Source organism: Bombina bombina, chromosome 6 (genome assembly GCF_027579735.1).
Source record: "Bombina bombina isolate aBomBom1 chromosome 6, aBomBom1.pri, whole genome shotgun sequence".
In the NCBI taxonomy this organism is placed as follows: Eukaryota; Metazoa; Chordata; class Amphibia; order Anura; family Bombinatoridae; genus Bombina; species Bombina bombina.
In genome coordinates this window covers 317,363,959-317,377,479 of record NC_069504.1, presented here as the reverse complement: position 1 = coordinate 317,377,479, position 13,521 = coordinate 317,363,959, and the positions used below count along the sequence as shown (strand labels likewise).

The following is a 13,521-nucleotide window of genomic DNA, read 5'->3' as shown; positions in this document are numbered from 1 at the left end:
CATTTAGGCGCCAAATAATGTGGGTGTCTTTTTGGCGCTAAAAAATATGGGCGTCACTTTTGTCTCCACATTATTTAAGTCTCATTATTTATTGCTTCTGGTTGCTAGAAGCTTGTTCACTGGCATTTTTTCCCATTCCTGAAACTGTCATTTAAGGAATTTGATCAATTTTGCTTTATATGTTGTTTTTTTCTATTACATATTGCAAGATGTCCCAGATTGACACTGAGTTAGAAGATACTTCTGGAAAAACGCTGCCTGGTGCTGGATCTACCAAAGTTAAGTGTATCTGTTGTAAACTTATGGTATCTGTTCCTCCAGCTGTTGTTTGTAATGAATGTCATGACAAACTTGTTAATGCAGATAATATTTCCTTTAGTAATGTTACATTACCTGTTGTGGTTCCATCAACATCTAATACTCAGAGTGTTCCTGTTAACATAAGAGATTTTGTTTCTAAATCTATTAAGAAGGCTATGTCTGTTATTCCCCCTTCTAGTAAACGTAAAAGGTCTTTTAAAACTTCTCATTTTTCAGATGAATTTTTAAATGAACATCATCATTCTGATTCTGATAGTGGTTCCTCTGGTTCAGAGGATTCTGTCTCAGAGGTTGATGCTGATAAATCTTCATATTTATTCAAAATTGAATTTATTCGTTCTTTACTTAAAGAGGTTTTAATTGCTTTAGAAATAGAGGATTCTGGTCCTCTTGATACTAAATCTAAACGTTTAAATAAGGTTTTTAAATCTCCTGTAGTTATTCCAGAAGTTTTTCCTGTCCCTGATGCTATTTTTGAAGTAATCTCCAGGGAATGGAACAATTTGGGTAATTCATTTACTCCTTCTAAACGTTTTAAGCAATTATATCCTGTGCCATCAGACAGATTAGAATTTTGGGACAAAATCCCTAAGGTTGATGGGGCTGTCTCTACTCTTGCTAAACGTACTACTATTCCTACGGCAGATAGTACTTCCTTTAAGGATCCTTTAGATAGGAAGATTGAATCCTTTCTAAGAAAAGCTTACTTATGTTCAGGTAATCTTCTTAGACCTGCTATATCTTTAGCGGATGTTGCTGCAGCTTCAACTTTTTGGTTAGAAGCTTTAGCACAACAAGTAACAGATCATAACTCTCATTGCATTGTTAATCTTTATCAACATGCTAATAACTTTATTTGTGATGCCATCTTTGATATCATTAGAGTTGATGTCAGGTATATGTCTCTAGCTATTTTAGCTAGAAGAGCTTTATGGCATAAAACTTGGAATGCTGATATGTCTTCTAAGTCAACTTTGCTTTCCCTTTCTTTCCAGGGTAATAAATTATTTGGTTCTCAGTTGGATTCTATTATCTCAACTGTTACTGGAGGGAAAGGAACTTTTTTACCACAGGATAAAAAATCTAAAGGTAAATTTAGGTCTAATAATCGTTTTCGTTCCTTTCGTCACAATAAGGAACAAAAGCCTGATCCTTCGCCCTCAGGAGCGGTATCAGTTTGGAAACCATCTCCAGTCTGGAATAAGTCCAAGCCTTTTAGAAAACCAAAACCAGCTCCCAAGTCCACATGAAGGTGCGGCCCTCATTCCAGCTCAGCTGGTAGGGGGCAGATTATGTTTTTTCAAACAAATTTGGATCAATTCAATTCACAATCTTTGGATTCAAAACATTGTTTCAGAAGGGTACAGAATTGGCTTCAAGATAAGGCCTCCTGCAAATAGATTTTTTCTTTCCCGTGTCCCAGTAAATCCAGCAAAGGCTCAAGCATTTCTGAAATGTGTTTCAGATCTAGAGTTGGCTGGAGTAATTATGCCAGTTCCAGTTCTAGAACAGGGGCTGGGGTTTTATTCAAATCTCTTCATTGTACCAAAGAAGGAGAATTCCTTCAGACCAGTTCTGGATCTAAAAATATTGAATCGTTATGTAAGGATACCAACATTCAAAATGGTAACTATAAGGACTATTCTGCCTTTTGTTCAGCAAGGGCATTATATGTCCACAATAGATTTACAGGATGCATATCTGCATATTCCGATTCATCCAGATCACTATCAGTTTCTGAGATTCTCTTTCCTAGACAAGCATTACCAGTTTGTGGCTCTGCCGTTTGGCCTAGCAACAGCTCCAAGGATTTTTACAAATGTTCTCGGTGCCCTTCTGTCTGTAATCAGAGAACAGGGTATTGTGGTATTTCCTTATTTGGACGATATCTTGGTACTTGCTCAGTCTTCACATTTAGCAGAATCTCATACGAATCGACTTGTGTTGTTTCTTCAAGATCATGGTTGGAGGATCAATTTACCGAAAAGTTCATTGATTCCTCAAACAAGGGTTACCTTTTTAGGTTTCCAGATAGATTCAGTGTCCATGACTCTGTCTCTGACAGACAAGAGACGTCTAAAATTGATCTCAGCTTGTCGAATCCTTCAATCACAATCATTCCCTTCGGTAGCCTTATGCATGGAAATTCTAGGTCTTATGACTGCTGCATCGGATGCGATCCCCTTTGCTCGTTTTCACATGCGACCTCTTCAGCTCTGTATGCTGAACCAGTGGTGCAGGGATTACACAAAGATATCTCAATTAATATCTTTAAAACCGATTGTACGACACTCACTGACGTGGTGGACAGATCACCATCGTTTAGTTCAGGGGGCTTCTTTTGTTCTTCCGACCTGGACTGTAATTTCAACAGATGCAAGTCTGACAGGTTGGGGAGCTGTTTGGGGGTCTCTGACAGCACAAGGGGTTTGGGAATCTCAGGAGGTGAGATTACCGATCAATATTTTGGAACTCCGTGCAATTTTCAGAGCTCTTCAGTCTTGGCCTCTTCTAAAGAGAGAATCGTTCATTTGTTTTCAGACAGACAATGTCACAACTGTGGCATACATTAATCATCAAGGAGGGACTCACAGTCCTCTGGCCATGAAAGAAGTATCTCGAATTCTGGTATGGGCAGAATCCAGCTCCTGTCTAGTTTCTGCGGTTCATATCCCAGGTATAGACAATTGGGAAGCGGATTATCTCAGTCGCCAAACGTTACATCTGGGCGAATGGTCTCTTCACCCAGAGGTATTTCTTCAGATTGTTCAAATGTGGGGTCTTCCAGAAATAGATCTGATGGCTTCTCATCTAAACAAGAAACTTCCCAGGTATCTGTCCAGATCCAGGGATCCTCAAGCGGAAGCAGTGGATGCGTTGTCACTTCCTTGGAAGTATCATCCTGCCTATATCTTTCCGCCTCTAGTTCTTCTTCCAAGAGTAATCTCCAAGATTCTGAAGGAATGCTCGTTTGTTCTGCTGGTGGCTCCAGCATGGCCTCACAGGTTTTGGTATGCGGATCTTGTCCGGATGGCCTCTTGCCAACCGTGGACTCTTCCGTTAAGACCAGACCTTCTGTCACAAGGTCCTTTTTTCCATCAGGATCTCAAATCCTTAAATTTAAAGGTATGGAGATTGAACGCTTGATTCTTAGTCAAAGAGGTTTCTCTGACTCTGTGATTAATACTATGTTACAGGCTCGTAAATCTGTATCTAGGGAGATATATTATAGAGTCTGGAAGACTTATATTTCTTGGTGTCTTTCTCATCATTTTTCCTGGCATTCTTTTAGAATTCCGAGAATTTTACAGTTTCTTCAGGATGGTTTGGATAAAGGTTTGTCTGCAAGTTCCTTGAAAGGACAAATCTCTGCTCTTTCTGTTCTTTTTCACAGAAAGATTGCTAATCTTCCTGATATTCATTGTTTTGTACAAGCTTTGGTTCGTATAAAACCTGTCATTAAGTCAATTTCTCCTCCTTGGAGTTTGAATTTGGTTCTGGGGGCTCTTCAAGCTCCTCCGTTTGAACCTATGCATTCTTTGGACATTAAATTACTTTCTTGGAAAGTTTTGTTCCTTTTGGCCATCTCTTCTGCCAGAAGAGTTTCTGAATTATCTGCTCTTTCTTGTGAGTCTCCTTTTCTGATTTTTCATCAGGATAAGGCGGTGTTGCAAACTTCTTTTAATTTTTTACCTAAGGTTGTGAATTCTAACACCATTAGTAGAGAAATTGTGGTTCCTTCATTATGTCCTAATCCTAAGAATTCTAAGGAGAAATCATTGCATTCTTTGGATGTAGTTAGAGCTTTGAAATATTATGTTGAAGCTACTAAGAATTTCCGAAAGACTTCTAGTCTATTTGTTATCTTTTCCGGTTCTAGGAAAGGTCAGAAGGCCTCTGCCATTTCTTTGGCATCTTGGTTGAAATCTTTAATTCATCATGCCTATGTCGAGTCGGGTAAAACTCCGCCTCAAAGGATTACAGCTCATTCTACTCGGTCAGTTTCTACTTCCTGGGCGTTTAGGAATGAAGCTTCGGTTGATCAGATTTGCAAAGCAGCAACTTGGTCTTCTTTGCATACTTTTACTAAATTCTACCATTTTGATGTGTTTTCTTCTTCTGAAGCAGTTTTTGGTAGAAAAGTACTTCAGGCAGCTGTTTCAGTTTGATTCTTCTGCTTATAATTTCAGTTTTTTTCATTATAAGATTTAAACTTTGTTTTGGGTGTGGATTATTTTCAGCGGAATTGGCTGTCTTTATTTTATCCCTCCCTCTCTAGTGACTCTTGCGTGGAAGATCCACATCTTGGGTAGTCATTATCCCATACGTCACTAGCTCATGGACTCTTGCTAATTACATGAAAGAAAACATAATTTATGTAAGAACTTACCTGATAAATTCATTTCTTTCATATTAGCAAGAGTCCATGAGGCCCACCCTTTTTTGTGGTGGTTATGATTTTTTTGTATAAAGCACAATTATTCCAATTCCTTATTTTTTATGCTTTCGCACTTTTTTCTTATCACCCCACTTCTTGGCTATGCGTTAAACTGATTTGTGGGTGTGGTGAGGGGTGTATTTATAGGCATTTTGAGGTTTGGGAAACTTTGCCCCTCCTGGTAGGAATGTATATCCCATACGTCACTAGCTCATGGACTCTTGCTAATATGAAAGAAATGAATTTATCAGGTAAGTTCTTACATAAATTATGTTTTTTCGGCTTAGTCTGCTGGGATCAATGCATTCTCTAATTTCAGTGGTGAAGTTGTCACATTGACACCTAATAGCAAAACAAGTCTACTTTCTGTCAAATCTAAATCTCCATGACAGATCTCCAAATATTCATAATCTGATTTTCACTTAGTTGGTAGCTAAATGTTTCGTATCTTAGAAAAGATTTACTGTATGAAATATATTGGCTTGTGATAATCAAAGAATACAGTCATGTGGATTGAAAGTTTAAATTATTTAACCCCTATGTAATGATAGACAAATATTAGTAATGCCCTGTGGGAAAATGTTCTAAGTATTTTTAAATAGATATCCCTAAATATATCTATATCTGTGTATATACAGTATATATATATATATATATATATATATATATATATATATATATATATATATATATATATATATATATATATATATATATATATATAATCATGTAGATACATATTTTACCAGAAAAACATAATATATATATATTAGTGCACTTGAGAAAATACGATCAGGTTTGCGTGACTTGTTGGGTGTTAGGATTTGTTTTCCACTTTTCGTGTTCCATTAAAGCCTCCGAATGGAGCTTAATGCCATTGTTTCCGCATGAGCCTTCAGGCTCGCCGGAAAGAGCACTTATGAAGCAGCGGTCTTAAGACCGCTGCTCCATAACTGGTCCGCTGCCTCTGAGGCTGCGGTCTGCAATTTGCCCGATCCTATACAATCTGGCTGATTGATACCCCCTGCTAGCTGGCCGCGAATCTGCAAGGGGCGGCATTGCACAAGCAGTTCTGGCATTCAGCGATGTCTGTCGGACATGATATGCTACAGCATATCACATCGGACAGACATTGATAAATTGGCCCCTATGGGAGAATACATTAATGTGGTTGTGATATTATTACAGGATGGATAAGTGTGCAAGCAAAATCATTTTAATTTCATCTTGTAATATGCGTGGTAGCTAACATGCCCAACAAGCCGCGAGCCGGAGCGATAACATAATTTATGCTTACCTGATAAATTTATTTCTCTTGTAGTGTATCCAGTCCACGGATCATCCATTACTTATGGGATATTAACTCCTCCCCAACAGGAAGTGCAAGAGGATTCACCCAGCAGAGCTGCTATATAGCTCCTCCCCTAACTGCCATTACCAGTCATTCGACCGAAAACATGCAGAGAAAGGAAAACCATAGGGTACAGTGGTGACTGTAGTTTAATGGAAAAATTACCTGCCTTAAAGTGACAGGGCGGGCCGTGGACTGGATACACTACAAGAGAAATAAATTTATCAGGTAAGCATAAATTATGTTTTCTCTTGTTAAGTGTATCCAGTCCACGGATCATCCATTACTTATGGGATACCAATACCAAAGCTAAAGTACACGGATGACGGGAGGGACAGGCAGGCTCTTTATACGGAAGGAACCACTGCCTGAAGAACCTTTCTCCCAAAAACAGCCTCTGAAGAAGCAAAAGTGTCAAATTTGTAAAATTTGGAAAAAGTATGAAGAGAAGACCAAGTTGCAGCCTTGCAAATCTGTTCAACAGAAGCCTCATTCTTAAAGGCCCAAGTGGAAGCCACAGCTCTAGTAGAATGTGCTGTAATTCTTTCAGGAGGCTGCTGTCCAGCAGTCTCATAGGCTAACCGTATTATGCTACGAAGCCAAAAGGAGAGAGAGGTAGCCGAAGCTTTTTGACCTCTCCTCTGACCAGAATAAACGACAAACAGGGAAGACGTTTGTCGAAAATCCTTAGTTGCCTGTAGATAAAATTTCAGGGCACGGACTACATCTAGATTGTGTAGCAGACGTTCCTTTTTCGAAGAAGGATTAGGACACAAAGATGTAACCACAATCTCTTGATTGATATTCCTGTTAGTGACCACCTTAGGTAGGAACCCAGGTTTAGTACGCAGAACTACCTTGTCTGAATGAAAAATCAGATAAGGAGAATCACAATGTAAGGCAGATAACTCAGAGACTCTTCGAGCCGAGGAAATCGCCATTAAAAACAGAACTTTCCAAGATAATAACTTGATATCAATGGAATGAAGGGGTTCAAACGGAACCCCCTGTAAAACATTAAGAACTAAGTTCAAACTCCATGGTGGAGCAACAGTTTTAAACACAGGCTTGATCCTAGCTAAAGCCTGACAAAAAGCTTGAACGTCCGGAACTTCTGACAGACGTTTGTGTAAAAGAATGGACAGAGCTGAAATCTGTCCCTTTAAGGAACTAGCGGATAAACCCTTTTCTAAACCTTCTTGTAGAAAAGACAATATCCTCGGAATCCTAACCTTACTCCATGAGTAACTCTTGGATTCGCACCAATATAAGTATTTGCGCCATATCTTATGGTAAATCTTTCTGGTAACAGGCTTCCTAGCCTGTATTAAGGTATCAATAACTGACTCAGAAAAACCACGTTTTGATAAAATCAAGCGTTCAATTTCCAAGAAAGAAATTAGATTTTGATGTTTGAAGGGACCCTGGATCAGAAGGTCCTGTTTCAGAGGTAGCGACCAAGGTGGACAGGATGACATGTCCACTAGATCTGCATACCAAGTCCTGCGTGGCCATGCAGGCGTTATTAGAATCACTGATGCTCTCTCCTGTTTGATTCTGGCAATCAATCGAGGAAGCATCGGGAAGGGTGGAAACACATAAGCCATCCCGAAGGTCCAAGGTGCTGTCAAAGCATCTATCAGAACCGCTCCCGGATCCCTGGATCTGGACCCGTAACGAGGAAGCTTGGCGTTCTGTCGAGACGCCATGAGATCTATCTCTGGTTTGCCCCAACGTCGAAGTATTTGGGCAAAGACCTCCGGATGAAGTTCCCACTCCCTCGGATGAAAAGTCTGACGACTTAAGAAATCCGCCTCCCAGTTCTCCACTCCCGGGATGTGGATTGCTGACAGGTGGCAAGAGTGAGACTCTGCCCAGCGAATTATCTTTGATACTGCCATCATTGCTAGGGAGCTTCTTGTCCCTCCCTGATGGTTGATGTAAGCTACAGTCGTGATGTTGTCCGACTGAAACCTGATGAACCCCCGAGTTGTTAACTGGGGCCAAGCCAGAAGGGCATTGAGAACTGCTCTCAATTCCAGAATGTTTATTGGTAGGAGACTCTCCTCCTGATTCCATTGTCCCTGAGCCTTCAGAGAATTCCAGACAGCGCCCCAACCTAGTAGGCTGGCGTCTGTTGTTACAATTGTCCAGTCCGGCCTGCTGAATGGCATCCCCCTGGACAGATGTGGCCGAGAAAGCCACCATAGAAGAGAATTTCTGGTCTCTTGATCCAGATTCAGAGTAGGGGACAAGTCTGAGTAATCCCCATTCCACTGACCTAGCATGCACAATTGCAGCGGTCTGAGATGTAGACGTGCAAAGGGTACTATGTCCATTGCTGCTACCATTAAGCCGATCACCTCCATGCATTGAGCTACTGACGGGTGTTGAATGGAATGAAGGACACGGCATGCATTTTGAAGCTTTGTTAACCTGTCTTCTGTCAGGTAAATCTTCATTTCTACAGAATCTATAAGAGTCCCCAAGAAGGGAACTCTTGTGAGTGAAAAGAGAGAACTCTTCTTTTCGTTCACCTTCCATCCATGCGACCTTAGAAATGCCAGTACTAACTCTGTATGAGACTTGGCAGTTTGAAAGCTTGAAGCTTGTATCAGAATGTCGTCTAGGTACGGAGCTACCGCAATTCCTCGCGGTCTTAGTACCGCCAGAAGAGCACACAGAACCTTTGTGAAGATTCTCGGAGCCATAGCCAATCCGAATGGAAGAGCTACAAACTGGTAATGCCTGTCTAGAAAGGCAAACCTTAGATACCGGTAATGATCTTTGTGAATCGGTATGTGAAGGTAAGCATCCTTTAAATCCACTGTGGTCATGTACTGACCCTTTTGGATCATGGGTAAAATTGTCCGAATAGTTTCCATTTTGAACGATGGAACTCTTAGGAATTTGTTTAGGATCTTTAAATCCAAGATTGGCCTGAAAGTTCCCTCTTTTTTGGGAACCACAAACAGATTTGAGTAAAACCCTTGTCCTTGTTCCGACCGCGGAACCGGATGGATCACTCCCATTAATAAAAGATCTTGTACGCAGCGTAGAAACGCCTCTTTCTTTATTTGGTTTGTTGACAACCTTGACAGATGAAATCTCCCTCTTGGGGGAGAGAATTTGAAGTCTAGAAGGTATCCCTGAGATATGATCTTTAACGCCCAGGGATCCTGGACATCTCTTGCCCAAGCCTGGGCGAAGAGAGAAAGTCTGCCCCCCACTAGATCCGTTCCCGGATCGGGGGCCCTCGATTCATGCTGTCTTAGGGGCAGCAGCAGGTTTCCTGGCCTGCTTGCCCTTGTTCCAGGACTGGTTAGGTCTCCAGCCTTGTCTGTAGCGAGCAACAGCTCCTTCCTGTTTTGGTGCAGAGGAAGTTGATGCTGCTCCTGCTTTGAAATTACGAAAGGAACGAAAATTAGACTGTCTAGCCTTAGGTTTGGCTCTGTCTTGAGGCAGGGCATGGCCTTTACCTCCTGTAATGTCAGCGATAATTTCTTTCAACCCGGGCCCGAATAAGGTCTGCCCTTTGAAAGGTATATTAAGCAATTTAGATTTAGAAGTAACGTCAGCTGACCAGGATTTTAGCCACAGTGCTCTGCGTGCCTGAATGGCGAATCCGGAATTCTTAGCCGTAAGTTTAGTTAAATGTACTACGGCATCTGAAATAAATGAGTTAGCTAACTTAAGGGCTTTAAGCTTGTGTGTAATCTCATCTAATGGAGCTGATTCAAGTGTCTCTTCCAGAGACTCAAACCAAAATGCTGCTGCAGCCGTGACAGGCGCAATGCATGCAAGAGGTTGCAATATAAAACCTTGTTGAACAAACATTTTCTTAAGGTAACCCTCTAACTTTTTATCCATTGGATCTGAAAAGGCACAGCTATCCTCCACCGGGATAGTGGTACGCTTAGCTAAAGTAGAAACTGCTCCCTCCACCTTAGGGACCGTTTGCCATAAGTCCCGTGTGGTGGCGTCTATTGGAAACATCTTTCTAAATATCGGAGGGGGTGAGAACGGCACACCGGGTCTATCCCACTCCTTAGTAACAATTTCAGTAAGTCTCTTAGGTATAGGAAAAACGTCAGTACTCGCCGGTACCGCAAAATATTTATCCAACCTACACATTTTCTCTGGTATTGCAACTGTGTTACAATCATTCAGAGCCGCTAACACCTCCCCTAGTAATACACGGAGGTTTTCCAGCTTAAATTTAAAATTTGAAATATCTGAATCCAGTTTGTTTGGATCAGAACCGTCACCCGCAGAATGAAGCTCTCCGTCCTCATGTTCTGCAAATTGTGACGCAGTGTCTGACATGGCCCTAATATTATCAGCGCACTCTGTTCTCACCCCAGAGTGATCACGCTTACCTCTTAGTTCTGGTAATTTAGCCAAAACTTCAGTCATAACAGTAGCCATATCCTGTAATGTGATTTGTAATGGCCGCCCAGATGTACTCGGCGCTACAATATCACGCAGGTACTGACACGTGAGGCGAGTTAGTCGGCATAACTCTCCCCTCGTTGTTTGGTGAAATATGTTCAATTTGTACAGATTGACTTTTATTTAAAGTAGCATCAATACAGTTAGTACATAAATTTCTATTGGGCTCCACTTTGGCTTTAGCACATATAGCACAGATATCTTCCTCTGAATCAGACATGTTTAACACACTAGCAAATAAACTAGCAACTTGGAAATACTTTTCAAGTAATTTACTATAATATGAAAACGTACTGTGCCTATAAGAAGCACAGAAAAAGTTATGACAGTTGAAAATTAATAAACTGAAAAGTTATAGCATCAAATCTTTGTAAAAAACACAATTTTAGCAAAGGATTGCTCCCATTAGCAAAGGATAACTAACCCTGATAGCAGAAAAAAAAAAATAAAAAAAAAAAAATACAGAAATAAACGTTTTTTTTTATCACAGTCAACTACAATCTCACAGCTCTGCTGTGAGTGATTACCTCCCTCAAAACAAGTTTTGAAGACCCCTGAGTTCTGTAGAGATGAACCGGATCATGCAGGGAAGACAATAAACTTCTGACTGAATTTTTTGATGCGTAGCAAAAGCACCAAAAAAGGTCCCTCCCCCTCACACATAACAGTGAGAGAGATCAGTAAACTGTCATAAATTAAATAAAACGACTGCCAAGTGGAAAAAAATAGTGCCCAAAACATTTTTTCACCCAGTACCTCAGAAAATTAAACGATTTTACATGCCAGCAAAAAACGTTTAACATTAATAAATTGAGTGTTATTAAAAAGCCTGTTGCTAGTCCCTGCAAATTAGGCTAAAGTTTTATGCATACAGTATAATTCCAGTTAAGTGCCATTCCCCAGAATACTGAAGTGTAAAATATACATACATGACAGCCTGATACCAGTTGCTGCTACTGCATTTAAGGCTGAGTTTACATTATATCGGTATGGCAGAATTTTCTCATCAATTCCATTGTCAGAAAATAATAAGCTGCTACATACCTCTTTGCAGATTAATCTGCCCGCTGTCCCCTGATCTGAAGTTTACCTCTCCTCAGATGGCCGAGAAACAGCAATATGATCTTAACTACTCCGGCTAAAATCATAGAAAAACTCAGGTAGATTCTTCTTCAAATTCTACCAGAGAAGGAATAACACACTCCGGTGCTATTATAAAATAACAAACTTTTGATTGAAGGTATGAAACTAAGTATAATCACCACAGTCCTCTCACACATCCTATCTATTCGTTGGGTGCAAGAGAATGACTGGTAATGGCAGTTAGGGGAGGAGCTATATAGCAGCTCTGCTGGGTGAATCCTCTTGCACTTCCTGTTGGGGAGGAGTTAATATCCCATAAGTAATGGATGATCCGTGGACTGGATACACTTAACAAGAGAAAAATAGCTCTCCACTAGTAATCTAGCCCTCTATGTGGTAAGCTACCTGCAGATAGAATGAGCAAAATCAAAGAGAATGTGTTTAATATCACTGGGCTACAGGCTTGGAACACTTCCTGCAATGTCTACCTCAACAAGATGGAGTTTAATTTGCATTACCAAAGCATATCAAGGATTGAGTAAGCTTATCCCTCAGGGCCCAATAGCACCTTTTCTAAATAGCAATGACTACATCATGGGCAACAGAAAGTTATGTATTAAATTAAAAACAAGTTGGTCTACAACACATACCTGCATTAAGCACTATAGATGTGATGGTCAGGTATTGTCACACGCAAGCTTTTAGTATAAAAGTCTACATCTTATTTTGCATGGTGACAATATCTACATTATCTGTATAGTTTTCCTTACTTTTTACCTACCTGTTTGCTATTTTGCACTTTTCAGGCAGTTTGGTGAATTTACTTTAACTATGAGTGTAGAGAATATAAATGTCTTAACTTAAATTCAGTAGTTTTAATTTTTTCACTTAGTACAGTAGAAGCATTCATCAAATCCTCTCTGTTGGTATGTGGCAACAATATATGTGCTTTTAAACAGCTTGGATTTTTCCAGGAAAGCCAGGATGATCCATTTAAAGTGAACTTGTACACAGTTTGTCTTTGTCAGCTAGAGACAGATCAGGTTTTAAAAATATCCATTTGTGAGCATAGGTGAGCCAATTAGGATCATCTGAGATACTTTTGATTTTCTCACATAGATATTCCAAGAATCTGATCTGTCTCTAGTCCTTTTTAATAAACGGGGTGGATTTAATTGATATCTTGTGAGTTGGTGTCACCAGGTCCAGGTTCATTAGTCTGGAGGTTAGCGTAATTACATTGGTAAATTATTATATTAAATTGAAATATGAGCAGACTTAATAGGGCTAATAGTTATGCTTTTTATAGTTCTTTGAATTAAAAAATGCAATTTACCATATTTAAAGTAAATTATTTATCTTTTATGTTTTAAGTTTATTTTATTTTTATTTTTTTTATTTTTAAATGTTGCAATATTTTTTCAATACAGTTTAAAAAGTGCACAATGTGCAACATATTCTGAAAATTTGCTCTTTTTAAAAAAATGCATGGATAGAATCTTTGAGTGAAAACACGAGCACTTCATTTTAAACAAATGACTAAAAATAAAAATGATATTGAATATACAGCTACCTGTTTTATTAACCAGCCTTTCTACAGTAGAGCATTTTAAGAACTCCTACATGGATCAATGAATTTCTCTTAATTGATAATATTTTCCAAAAATCTTTTGTACAGCATTTGCAGAAGAGGTGTATTTAACTGTACCAGTTACCCCTGCCCATCTGTGTGCACAGTTTATGGTGATCGACACTACTACACTTTTGATGGTCTGGAATATGACTATGTCAGTGACTGCCAAGTATATTTAGTTAAGGTAAGAATTTAAAATATATATTTTTTTCATTATTCTTTAATTGCACTTGAATCAAATGT

At 39.6% G+C, this 13,521-nt stretch overlaps 1 protein-coding gene across 1 annotated transcript in view; it reads left to right on the top strand.

The window, feature by feature from the left end:
• Nucleotides 1-13,521, top strand: part of OTOGL (otogelin like) — a 410,237-nt gene that overhangs the window by 153,863 nt on the left and 242,853 nt on the right. Inside the window, exon 22 of the mRNA XM_053719241.1 lies at nucleotides 13,324-13,462. Coding sequence (XP_053575216.1) covers nucleotides 13,324-13,462 — 139 coding nt within the window. The remainder of the gene's footprint in view (nucleotides 1-13,323; nucleotides 13,463-13,521) is intronic.